The 16,801-nt window shown below is 46.0% G+C and overlaps 1 protein-coding gene across 2 annotated transcripts in view; it reads left to right on the top strand.

Moving 5' to 3' along the window:
* FHIP2B (FHF complex subunit HOOK interacting protein 2B) overlaps window positions 1-15,971 on the top strand; it is a 44,167-nt gene extending 28,196 nt beyond the window's left edge. For both annotated transcript variants that reach the window (XM_068274698.1, XM_068274700.1), the window contains exons 11-17: window positions 1,662-1,822; window positions 5,266-5,391; window positions 6,244-6,322; window positions 8,602-8,745; window positions 10,138-10,278; window positions 12,871-12,971; window positions 14,494-15,971. In XM_068274698.1, coding sequence (XP_068130799.1) covers window positions 1,662-1,822; window positions 5,266-5,391; window positions 6,244-6,322; window positions 8,602-8,745; window positions 10,138-10,278; window positions 12,871-12,971; window positions 14,494-14,596 — 855 coding nt within the window. In that variant the 3' untranslated portion in view covers window positions 14,597-15,971. The remainder of the gene's footprint in view (window positions 1-1,661; window positions 1,823-5,265; window positions 5,392-6,243; window positions 6,323-8,601; window positions 8,746-10,137; window positions 10,279-12,870; window positions 12,972-14,493) is intronic.
* Window positions 15,972-16,801: the final 830 nt, after the last annotated feature.

Below are 16,801 nucleotides of genomic sequence, written 5' to 3'. Positions count from 1 at the left end.
TTATTATATCATAATTTTTTTTTGCTTCAGTGTCTCTTTAACCTCCTTAGCGGTAACCCCGTGCTGGACACGGTGTAAGCCGCCGCAGAGGATATCTCAGCCCCTGGTGGGGCGATTTCCAATCTGTTAACTGCCATACGCGCAGCTAGCACTTTGCTAGACGCGCGTACAGCTTGATCGGCACCGCCGCGCGGCGATCAGCCGCACGCAACGGCGGAAGAGGGCCCCCCCCCACCAGAGCCCTGCGCAGCCCAGACCAATCATTCCCGGGCAGCGCAAAGGGCTGAATCGGATGCTTCTGACGTCAGGACGTCAGCTGACGTCCATGACGTCATTCCGATCGTAGCTATGGCGACAGGAGAAGCCAAACAGGAGATCGCGTTCTATACGCAATATCCTGTTTGCTGTTGTTGCCGGCGGCGATCGGACTAGAGGGACACATGCGCCCTCTAGTGGTGTTTCATGTAGCTACCACTCAGGTAGCTACATGAAACAAAAAAAAATTGCAATGCAGCCTCCTTGGCAGAAACAATGAACCGCCAAGGAGGTTAAAGGCCATGTTTGTAGACATCAGCAAAGTTTAATGCTACCGTGTATGTTGTGCTTAGAGGCATACATTTAAAAGCGTTGCATGCTAATTGGGGCACAGAATAATCCAAAAAAAAACAATTTGGTTGAAAGAGTGCAGGAAATAGCAGTAGTAGAATATAGGTAAATTTACAGATATTCTACTTCTTAATATAGTGAAATATCATTAATAATTGCAGATATTTCACTATGATGAAGATCTCCCTATTCTTACACAAAACCGCCCTTCCTGGTGGTGCCTAGGATACCAGAGCCGAAAGGCTCTGGTAAAAAGTGAATGCGCAGTGGTAGGGGGGCACAATCAAATACTTAACGTGGCTCCCGTTCCCCTCCGTCACCATTGTTCTCCTCCGAGCAGTCCTGCTCTCCTCTGCGACTTGGGGGGGACTCCAAACCCAGACATACTGTGCGGCGCATGCACAGTATGTCTGTTCTGCTCCCCTGTGGCTGCACAGAGTGATGTCGCAGGACATGAGCGCACTCGCTACCCTGTGTCTCCAATCGGCGCACACCCCGGAACTCAGGAGCAAGTGTGCTCCTGTCCTGTGCCATCACTGCGCGGCCACGGGGGAGCAGACGGACATACATGCGCGGCAAAGTGTGTCTGGGTTTGGAGTCGACACGGAGAACGTGACTGACCGGAGGAGGATGGCGAGTGACTGAGGGGAGCGGGAGGCACAGTAAGTATTTGATCATGCCCCCCTACCCACTGCAAGTTGGCTTTCTTTTCCAGCGCCTTTCAGCTCTGGTATCCTTTAATCTTTCCCCTGATAATGCCTAACCTTAATCTCCCCCCGATGATGCCTAACCGTAACTCCCACCCGCTGTGCCTAACCTTAACCCCCCCCCCCCCCCCGATGATGCCTAACCTTAGCCTGCCGCTTCCCCCCCCCCCCCCCCCCCCCGGTGGTGCCTAACCTTGGCCCATATGAACCTCCTCTCCCGGTTTTGATGTGCCACTGGCTGTCTCAGATTTTACACGTCTGATGGTACCAAGTAAAGATATTGGAGGGGATTTCTAATGATTTACGAAAGATTGACCGATCCTTTCTTATCTGCTTATTCCTTCTCAGATAAGTCTCACCTCAATGCGCCTGTTTGAGGAGATCCTGAAGGTATCTGATGAGCTTGCCCTGTACAACTTGGTTGTCCGCAATGTTCAAACTCGGGACTACCTGGCTGGAGGAAATGAGGACGGTCGTGTGCAGGAAGGGGAGGTCTTTGAAGGCACTGAGTGAGTTTTTTCTTAAAAAAGGAGCTGTGATCACTGTGATTGGCTTACAGTGCGTACAAGGTCAGGAGCTAATGAAATCTGCTCCTGATTGGCGTACTGAGCTCAGCTGTCTAATAGACGACTGAGTGAGCAAATTACAGCGGCACTAGAGCAACGAGAAAGGCAAGAGTGTTGAAATCTATGTCCTATAGTTTAAAAACAAACTGCGCCTGCCAGAATTACAATAAAATATAATTATATAAAATTAGTCAGTCTTTCAATCGAGTATTCGCTACCACAAAGCCTTGTATATCACTCAACGTTGTTGTGACAGCGCTCCTATTAGGATCTAAAAACGAACATAAACAGAGGCCACACAAAGTGCATTACTGCAGTCTCAAATTGCAATGTTCAAACACCACCCAACACATGCAAAAAGTTATGTCAATGTGCTCCACACTCATTAGAAAGGCCAGCGCATTTCCAGCGCACTCACGTGAGTAAATGGGTAAAGGACATCTCGGGCATCACAGCCCAACAGTATCGTTCCGCCTCTGGCGGTGCCGGCGTCCCGATCCTCCGCTCTGCGTTACTCCCAGTTACTTGGTGTGCACGTCTCTCCCGCTGCCCAGTGACGTCAGTGCTCCTGTTCCTGCCCTACGCGTTTCGTCCAATGGACTCATCAGGGGTTCTTTACCCATTTACTCACGTGAGTGCGCTGGAAATGCGCAGGCCTTTCTAACTGACCAAACTGTGTTACGCTATGTTTGTTTTTTTATATATTTTTTACATGGGGAACTGTGTTATTAAAAGTGGATATACTCGGCTTTGAACAAAAGGCAGTGTGGAGGCTGTGATTTAAAGTTGGCCGCTCTAAGGCTATGTATTAGACCCACCTGGATTGTGAGGTGGTGTCCATTCGGTGAGCTGCTAGGTTGCAGGGGCTAATGTTCAGCACAGAGTGGAGCACATTGACATCACTTTTTGCACGTGTTGGGTGGTGTTTGAACATTGCAATTTGAGACTGGGGAAATCTATGTCCTGACAGGAATAACGGAAAGTAAACGGGGTGTAAATTCAACCTCCTCCGTCCGGAAGAGGTTATAGTGAACCTGTGTCCAAGTGTTTATGGATTGAGAGACTCAGGCTTGTGCTGTAAATTGTGCCTACTCCTTCCTATAATAGTAGAACAGGTAAACTACTTAGAAGATCTTGATCTACCACACATCTGCAAGTGTATGAGTACCTTAAAGAACTACTATTGTGAAAAATTTAAAAATTTTAAAATGCATGTGTATGCATTTGTTTAACTACTTGCTGACTGCTCCACGCCAAATGGCGTGAGCAGTGCGGCAGCCCCAGGACCGATCTACGCTGATTGGCGTGAACGGCCTTCTATGGGGCTAGCAGGAGATTAGGTGCGCATCTCCTGCTTGAAAGGCGGAGCTCCGCTATGCCTTCAGTCTCCCAGCGGCGATCGCAGCTGGGAGACTGTTAGACGGTGAAACCGCCGTCTAATTACCCTGTACAGCGCTGCGATCTAAGGCAGCGCTGTACTGGGGAGTGATCGACTGTCATAGGCTGAAGCCTATCACAGCCGATCACGCTGATTGGCGGGGGGGGGGGGGGTAGCGGGGTGTAAATACATAAAATATAGTAAAATTTATTATAAAAATAATAATAAAGTAAATATTGATAAACAAAAAATAAACACGGGGAGCGATCAGAGAGCTCTGTTGGTGGGGAGAAGGGGGGCGGGATCACTTGTGTGCTGAGTTGTGCGGCCCTGCAGCTAGGCCTTAAAGCTGCAGTGGCCATTTTAATAAAAAATGTCCTGGTCACTAGGTGGGTTTAACACTGCGGTCCTCAAGAGGTTAAAATGTGCATTGTTCCAGAGTAAAATGCACTATAAATCACTTTTTTCCAATCTCGCTGTCGCTTCCACTAGGTATAAAAAAAAGATCTGACAAGTTTGGGACTATTCCATCTGCTCATGGGGGATTTTCAGGCTGGGTGCACACTTGGCAGTGTGGGAAATGTAGCATTTTGATACATATGTGTTTGTACATTTTAAGGCGCTTTGCGTGCATTTTAATGCGTTTGAAGTTCGCATTCGTTTTTTTGTTGTTTTTTTTTTTATGCAAATCACCGGGAAGTCAACAGGAAGTGAAATACATCATCAAAATTGTTTTTTTTTTTTTTTTTTTATTTAGAAAAACACATATAAAAACACACACAAAGGCAATACCTCTGTGTCACCATTGACTTTCATTATGTGTGTTTGTTGATGCGTGCTTGAAAAATATGCAACAAAACAGCGTTTTTAAAAACGCACATTGCAGACCGCAAGTATATGTGTTTTTTCATGCGGCCCATTGACTTGCATTATGTGCGTTTTTGCTGTGTATTCCGCAACACTAGCGTTTCTGTCTTGTGTGTTCCCTGCCTTAGGGTTTTCTTTCAAAGCACTTACTGAAAGGCTATTGCTGAGTCTTACTGTCAAAATTCCATGCAAGCAAGTAGGGAGGCTGCCTGACATCCTTATAGAGATACTTTCCAGGGAGGGGTTTTGTCAAGAGTAAAGCAAATACGGTACTAAAAATACCCCATGATGAGATTGACTAACTCAAAACTTGTCAGATTTTTACTGCTTACACTACAGTCAGTGACAGCAGTATAGCAGAAAAGTAATTTTTGGTTCATTTTACTCTGGGGGAAATGTACTACTTATAAGTATGTAATTTACATTTTGCAATTTCTGTGATACTGGTCCTTAAAAGAAAATCTGTAATGAAAAAACCTACCCTGGGGGGTACTCACCTCGGGTGGGGGAAGCCTCTGGATCCTATTGAGGCTTCCTCCGTCCTCCTTGGTCCCACGGCGGCGGAGTAAATCCTCCCGGAGCGTCGGCGATGTAAATATTTACCTCCCCGGCTCCAGCGCAGGCGCAGTATCCGCTTTTGCCATGGAGATAGGCGAAAATAGCCGATCTCCGTCGGGCCGCTCTACTGCGCAGGCGCAAGTCTCCTGCGCAGTAGAGCGGACCCGACCGACATTGGCTATTTTCGCCTATCTCCGTCAAAAAAGCCGCAACAGCGCCCCTGCTGGAGCCCGAAAAGGTAAATATTGCACAGGCTGTCTGATTTGTCGCCTGTGCGTTCCGGGGGCTGCAGTGAGACCGCCGCGGGACACAGGAGGACGGGGGAAGCCTGGATAGGGTCCAGAGGCTTCCCCCTACTGAGGTGAGTACCCCCCAGGGGAACTTTTTTCAGTACAGGTTTTCTTTAAGAACTAAATACAGGTAACCTTTTACTGTGTTCTGAAACCTCTGCCTGGTGCGTGGAGGAACTGTTAAAGTTGTACTGTAAGTTGGCTATTGCCTGGAATTTTGCTGTAAATGTAATCTACACACATTTATTGGATATATGTGTTGGAAATCCAATTTTTCTTTTACTCTGTTTCAGGGACCTTGAAGAAGATCCCTACTTTACAGATGGGCTCCCAGATACAGGTCTGCAGATGATGGGAAGAGCCCAGGGACACCTGGGACGACTTGCAGAGTCGTCTGGGGCAGAGCAAAGCGTTAAGAGGTGAGCTGATGGAGCTGGTTCATGGGATGGGCCACTTATCATATCATACATGGTAAATGTACAGTCTGCCCTGTGGAGATTCAGCCAGTGGGTGGGGCAACCAGATGTGACGCCAAAAGCAGGAAGAGCAATAGTAGCGTTCCATTCACCATGCTTTTTTTTTTTTTTTTTTTTTTAAATTAGACATTAGATTCATTATAAATTCAATTGATTTTAAAGGAAACCTGTGTTATGAAACCTAGATACCACCACACCAGGCCAATTTCAGATCGATCCTGAAATCTATTGGAAATCGTTCTGCAGTGTATGGGCAGCCAACAGATCTTTTTCTGATCAGAGAGAGAGCTCTGTCTCATGGTCATTGCCTGACGTATGGCCTTAATTGTCAGTCCTGTCTCTGAGATGGGCACATCACTGGCTGAGAAATGCCTATCTGTGCTAGTCGCTGTCTCTGCTGGTACTGGAATCGCTGTAACACTATGATGCTTGCTTAACTGGGGGCATAGAAGAGGGTGTTGAATAAGCTGCCTCAGGAGGGATGGAAAAGGTGGAACATGAGGATGGTAGGAAAACTAGTAACATAATGAATAAAATACATGCATCTTGTTAGTGGCTTGGGGAACATTCACAGAATATGCCAAACTCTACCTCATAGAAAAAGATAGTGGCTGCTGACAAATCGAAGCTGCAACCTACCAATATATTAACTGGAAGCTGGATAAACTTTCTGCTGCCTGTTAGCTGATTAGCAGTTGGAGGGTTTGATTTGTTTGCAGCCACTTCTGATTCCTATTGAGTGAAGATTTTCATATTTGAGGAATTTTCCAGTCAGCATTGCTTTCTGTTCTCTAGTTTCCTTTCCCTGGTACCCGAGGAGATGAAGTCTTCAAGCTCAGGGTTTGACAGCTACCTGCAGGATGCTATGGTGCAGGTAAGTGGTCTCAGTTTACTGTCGAAGTTCCTGTGCTCCATCTCAGATGTCACTCTCTCGCCTTTCCTGCAGCCGTATGCCCATCTCCAGAATACACACCTTCCCACCTAAAGAGCCCACAGCCCTCATACATGCTCTCATAGTCTGACAGCATCCTTCTGTCCATCATTCTACAGTACTTGCAGATCTCTGCAATCCATCTTGAATAGTGAAAAATGCAGCTACACCTCCTTATTTCTCATAGACCTCATCTGCTCCTCTCTTTGCCTTCCTGTTTACCTCAGAGTTGAAGTACTATGCTAAGGTGTCAATACACAATAATCTGCTCCTCTCTTTGCCTTCCTGTTTACCTCAGAGCTGAAGTACTGTGCTAAGGTGGCCATACACAATCCAGTTGTTCCATAGAACTGCATTAACAATATGATTCAGTCATAAATGTGAATGCATTGATATTATGTAACAATCTTTTAATCCATTATTTCTCTCCAGCAAAGCGATCAGAACAAGTTATATTTGTACATTAGAATGATATATCCTCTCTGGGTGCACCTGCAAGGGATCATAATTTAACATTCGATTGCCTTGATTGAATTGATAAATTGGTCATTTGAAAAGTCAGACTGTGTATGGCCATGCATAGTTTGTTAGCAGGATTGGGCAGAGTCCTCCTGTTTCATTCATGTGTTCTGTGCCATTTTGTTATTACTGTACCATGCTGTGGGTAACATTGTACTTCTACTGTCCTTCCTACATAGAGTAAGCTGGGTGTAAAGGAACAACATTAAAGGAATACTATCGATTGAAGCATTTTTTTTAAATGCTGTATGTTGGGGCACACATTACCACAAGTACTAGGAGCAGATTCCTTCCTCACACAGCTCTGCCTCTCTGCTGTAAAATCCTCCGTCAGTTTTTAGATACAAAAGTGACGGCTCTTAAAGGGCTAGACCATGTCCCTGCACAGGGGGGTTGCTATCAACTCCTCAGTGTATAGTTTAATTATCCCTTTGCTGATGATTCCAGCAATGTGTGTTCCTTGTTTGCTGTTCTCTCTGACTGATAAAGATCCTGATACTGTGTTCTCTCTGACTGATAAAGATCCTGATACTGCCCTTGTAATCAGCATCTCTCCCTCTCAGCAGCCTAGGAAGTAGATGCAGCCTGGAATGTATCACCATCACCAGCCAGTCAGTCAGGAAATGTAGACACATCTCCCTCATTCAGCAATATTACAGCACAGTTACCGCCTCAGATCAGCCCCCCCCCCCCCCCCCCCCCCCCCCCTCAGACTCTCCTGCATGCTGTGACACAGTGAAGTATATTTGTGAGCTGTGTGAGGAATGAAGGATGATTTTTAAGCAGGGAGAGAGAACTGGGTGAACAAATAAAGTGCCCCTAGCACTAGAGTATTAAAAAAAAAAAAGAAAAAAAGTTGTTTTAATCGATAGTATTCCTTTAAAGAGAGTCTGAAGCGAGAATAAATCTCGCTTCAGACCTCATAGTCAGCAGGGGCACGTGTGCCCCTGCTAAAACGCCGCTATCCCGCGGCTAAACGGGGGTCCCTTACCCCCCGAAATCCCCTCCGAGCAGCGGGGGATCTCTTCCGGATTGAGGCAGGGCTAACTGCCGCAGCCCCGCCTCACGCGAGTTTGTCAGCGCGTATCTCTGCCTCTCCCCCGCCCCTCTCAGTCTTCCTTCACTGAGAGGGGCGGGGGAGAGGCGGCGATGTGCCACTGATTGACGCGTTGTGAGGTAGCTTACCACAACAGATCCACTGCAGTGACCAGTAAGAATGGCTCCTATTTCTAAAATGGGAACTGTTCACTGTCAGTTTTGTGATGAGAGGAGAACTGACAAAAAAATGTCCCTTCTCCGCTCAAGTGAAAAAACAGCCATAAAACTTTCCTTGCAGATAATGGCTACTAAGAGCAGAAAGGAGATAAAAAGGGTCAATAGATCGTGGATTTTAGCTCTGGCATACTCCAATGTGTCATGGAGCAGAAACAAAGAAACAATAAAATCTTTAAAAAGTAGTTAAAATATATATATAAAAAAAAAAACACTGGGATATCTAAAAATAAATAAATGTTGGATACATTTGTTGGATTGTTTTTCTCCTCTCTGTATTCTTTTAAGGATATAAATTATTGTAAAATAGTTGTTTTTTGCAAGATTGTATGAATAAAGACTAATAATTATCAGCATCCAAGGAATTCCTGCATTTTAATGTGTATTTTCTTCCTGATGAGATTATGTAAGCATTATCTGTGTTTATACAGTACCAAGGCTGCTGTAAGCTGGCAGCACAGTGGAGCTGGCCATCTACCCCACAAGCCATTAGCAGCAGCCCCAGTGGACAGGAGTTCTATGAGGGTCAGTTCCTGCAAGTCCTGTTTGATCGGCTAGGTGGCATCCTGGATCAGGTATTGTATTTACTGTTATCTCTCACCAGTAGTAATGTTTGCTGAGATTAACTTGGATAATTTACAAACTAGAATGCTCAGAGTCTCAAGGCAACACTTTCTTGTCCAGAACCACTTCTCCTCTTTGTAGGATCATTATCTATACCACCAACTAATGAAAATCCACCAGTACTGGCAAAGAATACCACTCATCCTACTTTCTGCCCTTCCCCCTCCGACTGTTGCCGCACGCATACAGCATATGCCACCTCTCTGGGGCCGAGAGGGGGGGTCTGATGTGAAGCAAGGTTGACTCATCACTCCATGGTAGTCTCTTGTCTGCTGCTTGTAGTGATGATCGCAGTTTTCACAGAAGGGATGTTGTCTTCTCCCACCATCAACTCTGTGCCCTGCCCATTTTCTATAGACTTGGTAGGATGATGCAGAGGGGTTACAGCGACAAATTCACACAAGCCCAACCATGTTTGAGTTTAGGTGAGGCTGGCATTAATAGATCACTTTACTCTGGCGGGTGAAGAAGACCTGCTGAGGAAAGTACCTGTTAATCAAGGCTGCAACCAAAAGCCCACAAGTGTGCATCATACTGTTTGCACAGCTTCATATGCAGAAAGCTTTAAAGGATTCCACCGCCGGGCCCACGTTCACTTCTCCCACCGGCTGCATCTTTGAGGCTCCTCGGTAGGTTATGGAAGTACTCGGGTCTCTGAATACTTCCATAAACGAGCCGCTCCGTGTGGCAAGTCCGCTCTCGCGTATGCGCAGTACGAAGCCGCTCGTCTTCAGAAGTACTCAGAGGTCGAAGTATTTTTATAGCCTTAAGGAGACCTGAAAGCTTCTTCCACATTAAAGGATACATCTGGCAAAAAAAGGAAAAAGTTTCACTCCCCTGGGGTTTCCTCCAGCTCCTGGAAGTCTGTTGGGTCCCATGCCTTAGTACTGCTCCGGACAACTGTGACTGGATCGGGATCTCGTGTGCGCAGTGCTCCTCTCCCGTTGATGGGAGCGTGATCATGAGAGGCCCGTGCATGTGCAGAAGACCCAGCCGTGAGATACAATCTTCCAGAAGGGAGAGGGGAGGCCTGGCTCAGAGCAGAACTATGGTGTGGGCCCTAACAGACTTCTAGGGGTTGGAAGAAACCCCAAGTGAGTGAAACTTTTTTTTTTTTTTTTTTTGCCAGATGTATACTTTTAAAGCCAGAGGCTGGACCAGGGGGCCCGGCAGTGGAGTGAATGGATGCAGAGAGGCACAGGAAGGCTCTAGGCTCTAGCCTTCCCTCCTCTTAGGTATCTAACGTTATCTAAGCACCCCTGGTGGCTACAGGTATCTGTTAAGTACAGTTGATGCCCTGATGTGTTAATATTCTAACCCACCCGTGTCGTCTTGTTTTACAGCCATATGACATGAACCTACAGATCACTTCCTTACTGGCTCGCATCTCTCTGTTCCCTCACCCACTCATCCAGGAGTATCTTCTGGATCCTTATATGAATCTGGCGCCAGGGGCCCGATCCCTCTTCTCTGTGCTTGTCAGGGTAAGACCACCATATAACATTACATTAGTTAGACACTTTCTTCTTTGCATCTCTATTTAGTTTTGCAATTAGAGAAGTGCAAGAGACTTTCCACTGTAGGGTTATACATTACCAAATGAGCAAAAAAAAGGATTGAGTCTGGTGTATTATGATGGGGTTTAGCGCCTGCTTTTGGTATTTTTATGGTGTTTATACAGTATATTGGTTGGAAACCTGCAGCTGTAGGAAGAAACATAGAGGCAAACACTGGAAAAAAGTGAGCCTATGCCGGACAGAGGCAGTGCGCGTTAAAAAGGGGGCTTTTTGCAATACTACTTGTGGCGCTTTTTGTTTGACTGTAGCGTCTATGACCGATTTATAGAGAGCTATGGCATGCGTGTTACTGGCAGTAAAGCTGAGGTCTCTCTGTGGGAATAGCACCAGGAAAACTAGTGCCAGGATACATATGTGAATGAGTCCTTTAGCTGTAGGGAGGATGCAACACAACTGACAAAAGGCTGCCACAAATTCCAACACTGGAGATCAGGGTTATAATCTCGGCTCTCCTTGTTCAGTAAGCCAGCACCTATTCAGTAAGGTGATCTTGGGCAAGACTTTGTAACACTGCTACTGCCTATATAGCACGCCCTAGTGGCTGCAGCTCTGGCGCTTTGAGTCCGCCAGGAGAAAAGCATGATATAAATGTTACTTGTCTTGTCTCCTCATAGTTGTGAAGGTTCGGGAGCTTATCAGGCCAAGTCCTTCTTATGTGTATAGTTATGTTAATGTAAGCCAAGCCTGACGTGAAAATAAAGAGATGTGATAAACTATTGTATCTAACTATACTCCAAATCCTGAATTGGCTATTCTTGAAATCCCATAGTCTTATTTTGCATTTTAAGGTTAAAAATCCTGAAATTTTGACTCCTGACAACTTTTTTTTTCTTCTATTTTTCAGCTCTCACACAGACAAATCTCTAATTACTGATCTGATTATCTGTACCCTGCTGAGATTTGTTTATCTAAGCCGGACAGGAGTTTAATGAACTCTGATTACTTATCAGTGAGAGTTGCCTATAGTTTCCACTACAGAGAAATAGAGCCCTGAATTCTAAACACTTAAAGGGGCCCATACACCTAATGATTTTCCCACCGATATACAGCAGATTAGATCACTGTGACAGAACGATCGATTTCCGTCCGAAATCAATTGTTCCCGTCGATCTGTCCATGCGGAACATTTTGCTCGATTGCAGGCGGGTCGGGAGTGCGTCGATAGCGGCGTGCGAATGCCCGACGACCCACGCAATACATTGCCTGCTCTGGCCGGCGCGATCCAACAGATAGATCCCTCTCTGATCGAATCTGATCAGAGAGGGATCGTATGGCTGCCTTTACTGCAAACAGATTGTGAATCGATTTCAGCGATTTCATACCCCCTCTCCCCCCCCCCCCCCCCCCCCCCCCGGTACATTACCTGATCCGGCTGGCACGAGTCCTCCCGGTCTCCGCTGTCTTCTTCTCTGCTGGGCTCCGAGTCCGGCAGGCTTCACTGAACTTCCTGTTCTGGCAGGAAATTTAAACAGTAGAGCGGCCTCTACTGTTTTTAAACTTCCCCGGACGTGAAGTGAAGCCAACCGGTCCGGAACCCAGCGGAGAAGAAGACAGGGGAGACCGGGAGGACTCGTGCCAGCCGGATCAGGTAATGTACCGGGGGGGGGGAGAGGGGGTATGAAATCGCTGAAATCGATTCACAATCTGTTTGCAGTAAAGGCAGCCATACGATCCCTCTCTGATCAGATTCGATCAGAGAGGGATCTATCTGTTGGTCGATCTGATGGCAAATCGACCAGTGTATGGCCACCTTAAGGTAGCTATCTGGGGATGATGACAAATCAAACACGAGACAAATTTCTATCTAATCGAATCAGAGAGATCTGGTGCTTGCCCAAATACTGCACAGCATGTAATCTATCAGAAATCAACCTAGCAATGCCACCTACCTGGCCGCCCCCGTGTCCCAGTGCTGTGTAAATTCTCACCTGTCCCATTGGGGCGACTCCTGATGTCCTCCGACATCACCCCTATGAGTAACCGCAAGTGCCTTTACCATGTGGTACATGTAAAGTCACACCTGGGCCTGGTACTATATGGTACTATAGGCAGACACAGTAACTTGCAGGGTTGATGGCGGAGGATTCAATCAAGTACTTTCCACTGAGATTTTCCAGTATGTTTGATTAATGCATTCAACCATTTTTTACCTAAAATCGATCAAATCATCAATAGGATGGACATATTGCTGGACCGATTTTTATCTGGTTCAATAAAATAGATCCGGCAGCAAAATCGGTAGATGTATGGGGACCTTAACAGTGAGAAAAAAGGAGCATGGGCTAGTTTTATATAGGATTGGGACTGTGCATACAGGTTTCTTTCATTGTGTCAAAAGCCACTGTAATTCATGTCATTGCTTCAGTTCAGTGTATAACCTTCAGCATGGCAGTTTTGCCACTGCGGATATAAGTTGAAATACTCCAGATGTATTATATTTGCATTGTTACAGCAGCAGTAATGTTCCTGGCACATCTAACATTGCTGGTGTCACTACAGGTGGTGGGGGATCTCGCTCAGCGATCACTGCGAGTGGCAAATTTCCAGGAGACTTTACAGCTTGTGAGACAACAGCTGCTGGGAGAGACTACCGATGAACCGTAAGTACGGTAGCAACGTCCAGGCTGTGCAACGAACCCTTTCCAAAAGTAACTGTGCTTCTTGCCCATAAATGTGTATGATGAATAGTTTGTAACAAGTCCAGATCAGTGCCAGGTGTTCTATCTGCTGATGGTCTGTGTATACAGCAGGTGACACAGGAAGCTGCCTTGATGTCCAGCCATCATTACCACAGGTGACATAAGCAGCTCAGTATAGCATTCCATCACAGGAGGGGACATCTGTATACAGGTGTGTACTGCTCTCTTCCATAGGAGGGATTTACAGCAGCTCTCAGCAGCTGGGACATGGCGTCTGCTGAACGCAGTGATGTAACTAAATGTGCTCAGCCACTGTTACTGTGGAGGGTGGGGAGAGACGAAGGAGCGGCTCAGCATGGGAGGGGTAAGGAGGAGAACAATGCACTCCACCGGTATGACTCCAACTCTTTATCTCTCAGCGACCCTTTGCTGCCGCTAAACGCCTGCTAGTTTCTCGGAAGAGAGTTCCCTGACTGGCCAGGAACCCTCTAGAGTGTGTAAGAGGCTGTGTTACATACTTTTGTGACAGAATTGCTTTGATGGATACCAAAGCTGAAATTTACTTACCTGGCACTTCTTCCAGCCCCTGTAGTCTTGTATGTCCTTTGCTGTCCTCCCGGTCTTGCTCTTCACTCAGCTGTTCAGCTCTCTACAGCAGCCGGTCACCCACATTGCTCAGTACTGTGCATGCGCTGGTGTGGCATTGTGGCTCCTTTATCGTGCACCCGTTGCCAGGAGTGCTCCGCGCATGTGCACTAGATCAAGCCCCATAGCTGTGCATGCACAGAATGCTCCCACTCCCAGAATGCTACAGGACCATGATCAAGGGCCAGTGCATGTGCGGCATGGGCAACTCGGCTGCTGTAGCAGGCCAAACAGCTGAGTGAAGAGGAGGATAGCGAGGGACATACAAGCCTATGGGAACTGGAAGAAGCCCCTGGGGGAGTAAAGGAACACTTTTTAATTTTAGCTCTTGTATCCTTTAAATTAAATTTAGGAGTCACAAAACATGAATTGTCAGCTTATTCTTTCCAATAAATGTTGAATTCCTGGAAGTGGAAGATACGAAGGTCATCCGAAAGTGACAGCTTTTTCCATCCAATTAAGTAAACTTTACATTTATTTTAGACACACTGTATTGACTTATTGTTTTTCCACATAATCACCTCCCTTATTTAAGCATATTTCTTACGTTTTTACAAGGTTTACAATTCCTTTGTTGGTGTAGCATCACACTCCTCACCTATGATTCAGGGGAATTGGTGATAAGAGGGGCTTCATGTTACTGCTGCTGAACAAGCAGTTACCAGCGTTCTGCAGGGAGAAGAGATTAACCTGATAGAGAAGCTGGTTAAGTTACACTGAAGGAATACCTTGTGGCAGATGAAAGCAAACGGCTGTCCATTTCTGGATGATATTTATCTCTGTGCTACAATGATATTTTAGCACTACAATGATATTTCTCTCTGTACCTCTTGCACAGGCTGGGCCATGAAACTCTGTGCCGTGGTGTCATAGTACTGGAAGAATTCTGCAAGGAGCTGGCGGCAGCAGCTTGTGTCACCCACCACCCACTTGGCGTTTAACTTGTGAAAATGTGACTCTGAAATAGCCAAGTATTCAAGTGCAATACCGTTTTAATAATGTCTTTGTTGAAGAGAATATAAGTCTACATAGGAATATCTTTTTACACTAATTTGTGCCTTATTTCCCAGGCTGCCAGCCAAAACTCACAAGCTAGACTTTTGTCTGTAGGTACAGTGCCTTTCCATCCAACTCTCCTATGAGGATTACATCAGCGACATCTAGTGGCTGAACTGCTAATTGCTGCAATACTTCTGTGTCTGTGTGCAGCTATCTGTTTTTTCCAGGTGTCATTTTATTACCAGACGCTGTTTTTACTGCTTTTGTAGCCTGAATGTGTTTTATACTCTTTCTCACGGTGCTGGGCAGCTCATCCTCTTTATGTTGTCATCCATGTACATAGACACATTCTGTACGCCTACGATCCTACAATTTATTTTCATGCTGTGAAGATGGCTTTCCACACCAGGCCTGAAGGAGAAATGCACGCAGATGCAAGTAGGATTATATCTGAACTGTATATAGATGGTTTTAAAGTAAAACAAGTTTGCATATGGATGATACATGCACCTTGAGATGTTTTGTACAAGTAAGGTGTGGCTCTGCCTTTAAGGATCGTGTAGTGATAGTGCTCCTGGGGCCATGTACACTCGCATAGCATTGTTCACTCGCATAGCATATCCTACCTGCAGGTCCCGCAGTCCTCCATTTACATATTGTGCAGCTGTGTGCCTTCTGTCCTGCAGGTGGCAGCACTTCTCCAGTCACCCTCACCTTATACCTTCGCACTGAGGCCCATACCTTCTGCATGACGCCCATCTTTACCCTGTGGACACTGGGAACTATTGGACCTTACTAGGGTATACCAGAGAGCACTAGAGGTTATAAGTGATCCTACAGAACTAATCTGGAATTATTACACATTGGCCTGTAAGTGGGAAGGGATTGTTACCCACTCTGGGGTCGCCATACTATTCTAATAGTCCAGGAAGGTTAGGGAATCCGCAGATGCTGGCATGCATCTGCAGTGAGATTGTTTTCCACCGATACTCCCACTCTGTTCTAAATTTATTAAGAGAAAAATGCAAAGTTCCTCGCTGCTTGTGCAAGTCCATGACTGCACTCATACAGCATTCAATTCAATAACCTTCCAGCAACTCTATCTATGCCATAGTCTGATGTGACCCGGTGAGTGTTGTAAACTCTGGTCTTGCCTAATAGCAGACAACTGTTAGGCCACTTTATAATCTCCTATTCATTACTAAGTTGGAGCTCCTATATCACTGCTTTGCTGCCCCAGTATATGCAGAGCCAGAAGCAGCTGAGAGCCAGGATGTAAGACAACCCTCTTGTCACCTTATGGTTTGGGGGGGGGGGGGGGGGGGTGTCTATCTGTAATGGCATATGTAAAGGGGTGTGTCACAGAAAGTCTTTAAAATGTGCAGTTATGTATAACCATATACATAGCAGCCACCACACGTTTATAAATCGGGGGATCTGATGCGCACACAGTACAGATTGCGGTCAGATGTGCAAAATTCTGCCTTCTAAGAGGCCAGTCAACACTGAGCCTCACCGCTTGTGTGTCATTTCCTGCATAGAGATAATCGTGGCCGGAGGTCATTTGCAAGTGCTGGACTTGCGCATGGTCAGCGATAGAAGGAAGGAACAGCCCCATAGAGGACTCTGCGCACACAGCACATACAGGCTTACAGAATGTGTCCAAGTTCACCAACCTCACAAACGTTCTCCTTGTTCCTCAAGTCATGGTCTTCTGTTCTTCTTTGTGTATAGATGCCTAACTCTTCCCTCCTGAAGTTCGGTGCTCTTTTTAGCCATTTCTATCCTACCTGAGCCTCTGTAGGCTATTGTAAATATATATTTTATGTGGATTGTTGGTGCATTTCGGAATAATATGTGGTTTATTTTAAAGAGGCTCAGTCACATTTGAAATATTGCTGTAATGGGCAGAGGTTTATCAGGGCACACTGCTCGAAAACATGATTGTGAATCAGCCACAGTGTGAGGGATTTTCGAACACTAATACAAACGTGGAGCAGAAAATCCTGAGAAACCAGTCAAGTTTCATCTACTCCAAAATATCCCAACGACTTCACCATTGCTGCCGTGTGTGCAGCATTATAGGGACAGTCTGTGGCCCAGAAACGGACAATGGGATGTAAATAATTCTGGTCTTGTAAAATTGT

The sequence above is a fragment of the Hyperolius riggenbachi genome, chromosome 3 (assembly GCF_040937935.1).
Source record: "Hyperolius riggenbachi isolate aHypRig1 chromosome 3, aHypRig1.pri, whole genome shotgun sequence".
NCBI classification, from domain to species: Eukaryota; Metazoa; Chordata; class Amphibia; order Anura; family Hyperoliidae; genus Hyperolius; species Hyperolius riggenbachi.
The sequence above is the reverse complement of the archived record's forward strand: the minus strand, read 5'-3'. Positions and strand labels throughout refer to the sequence as shown.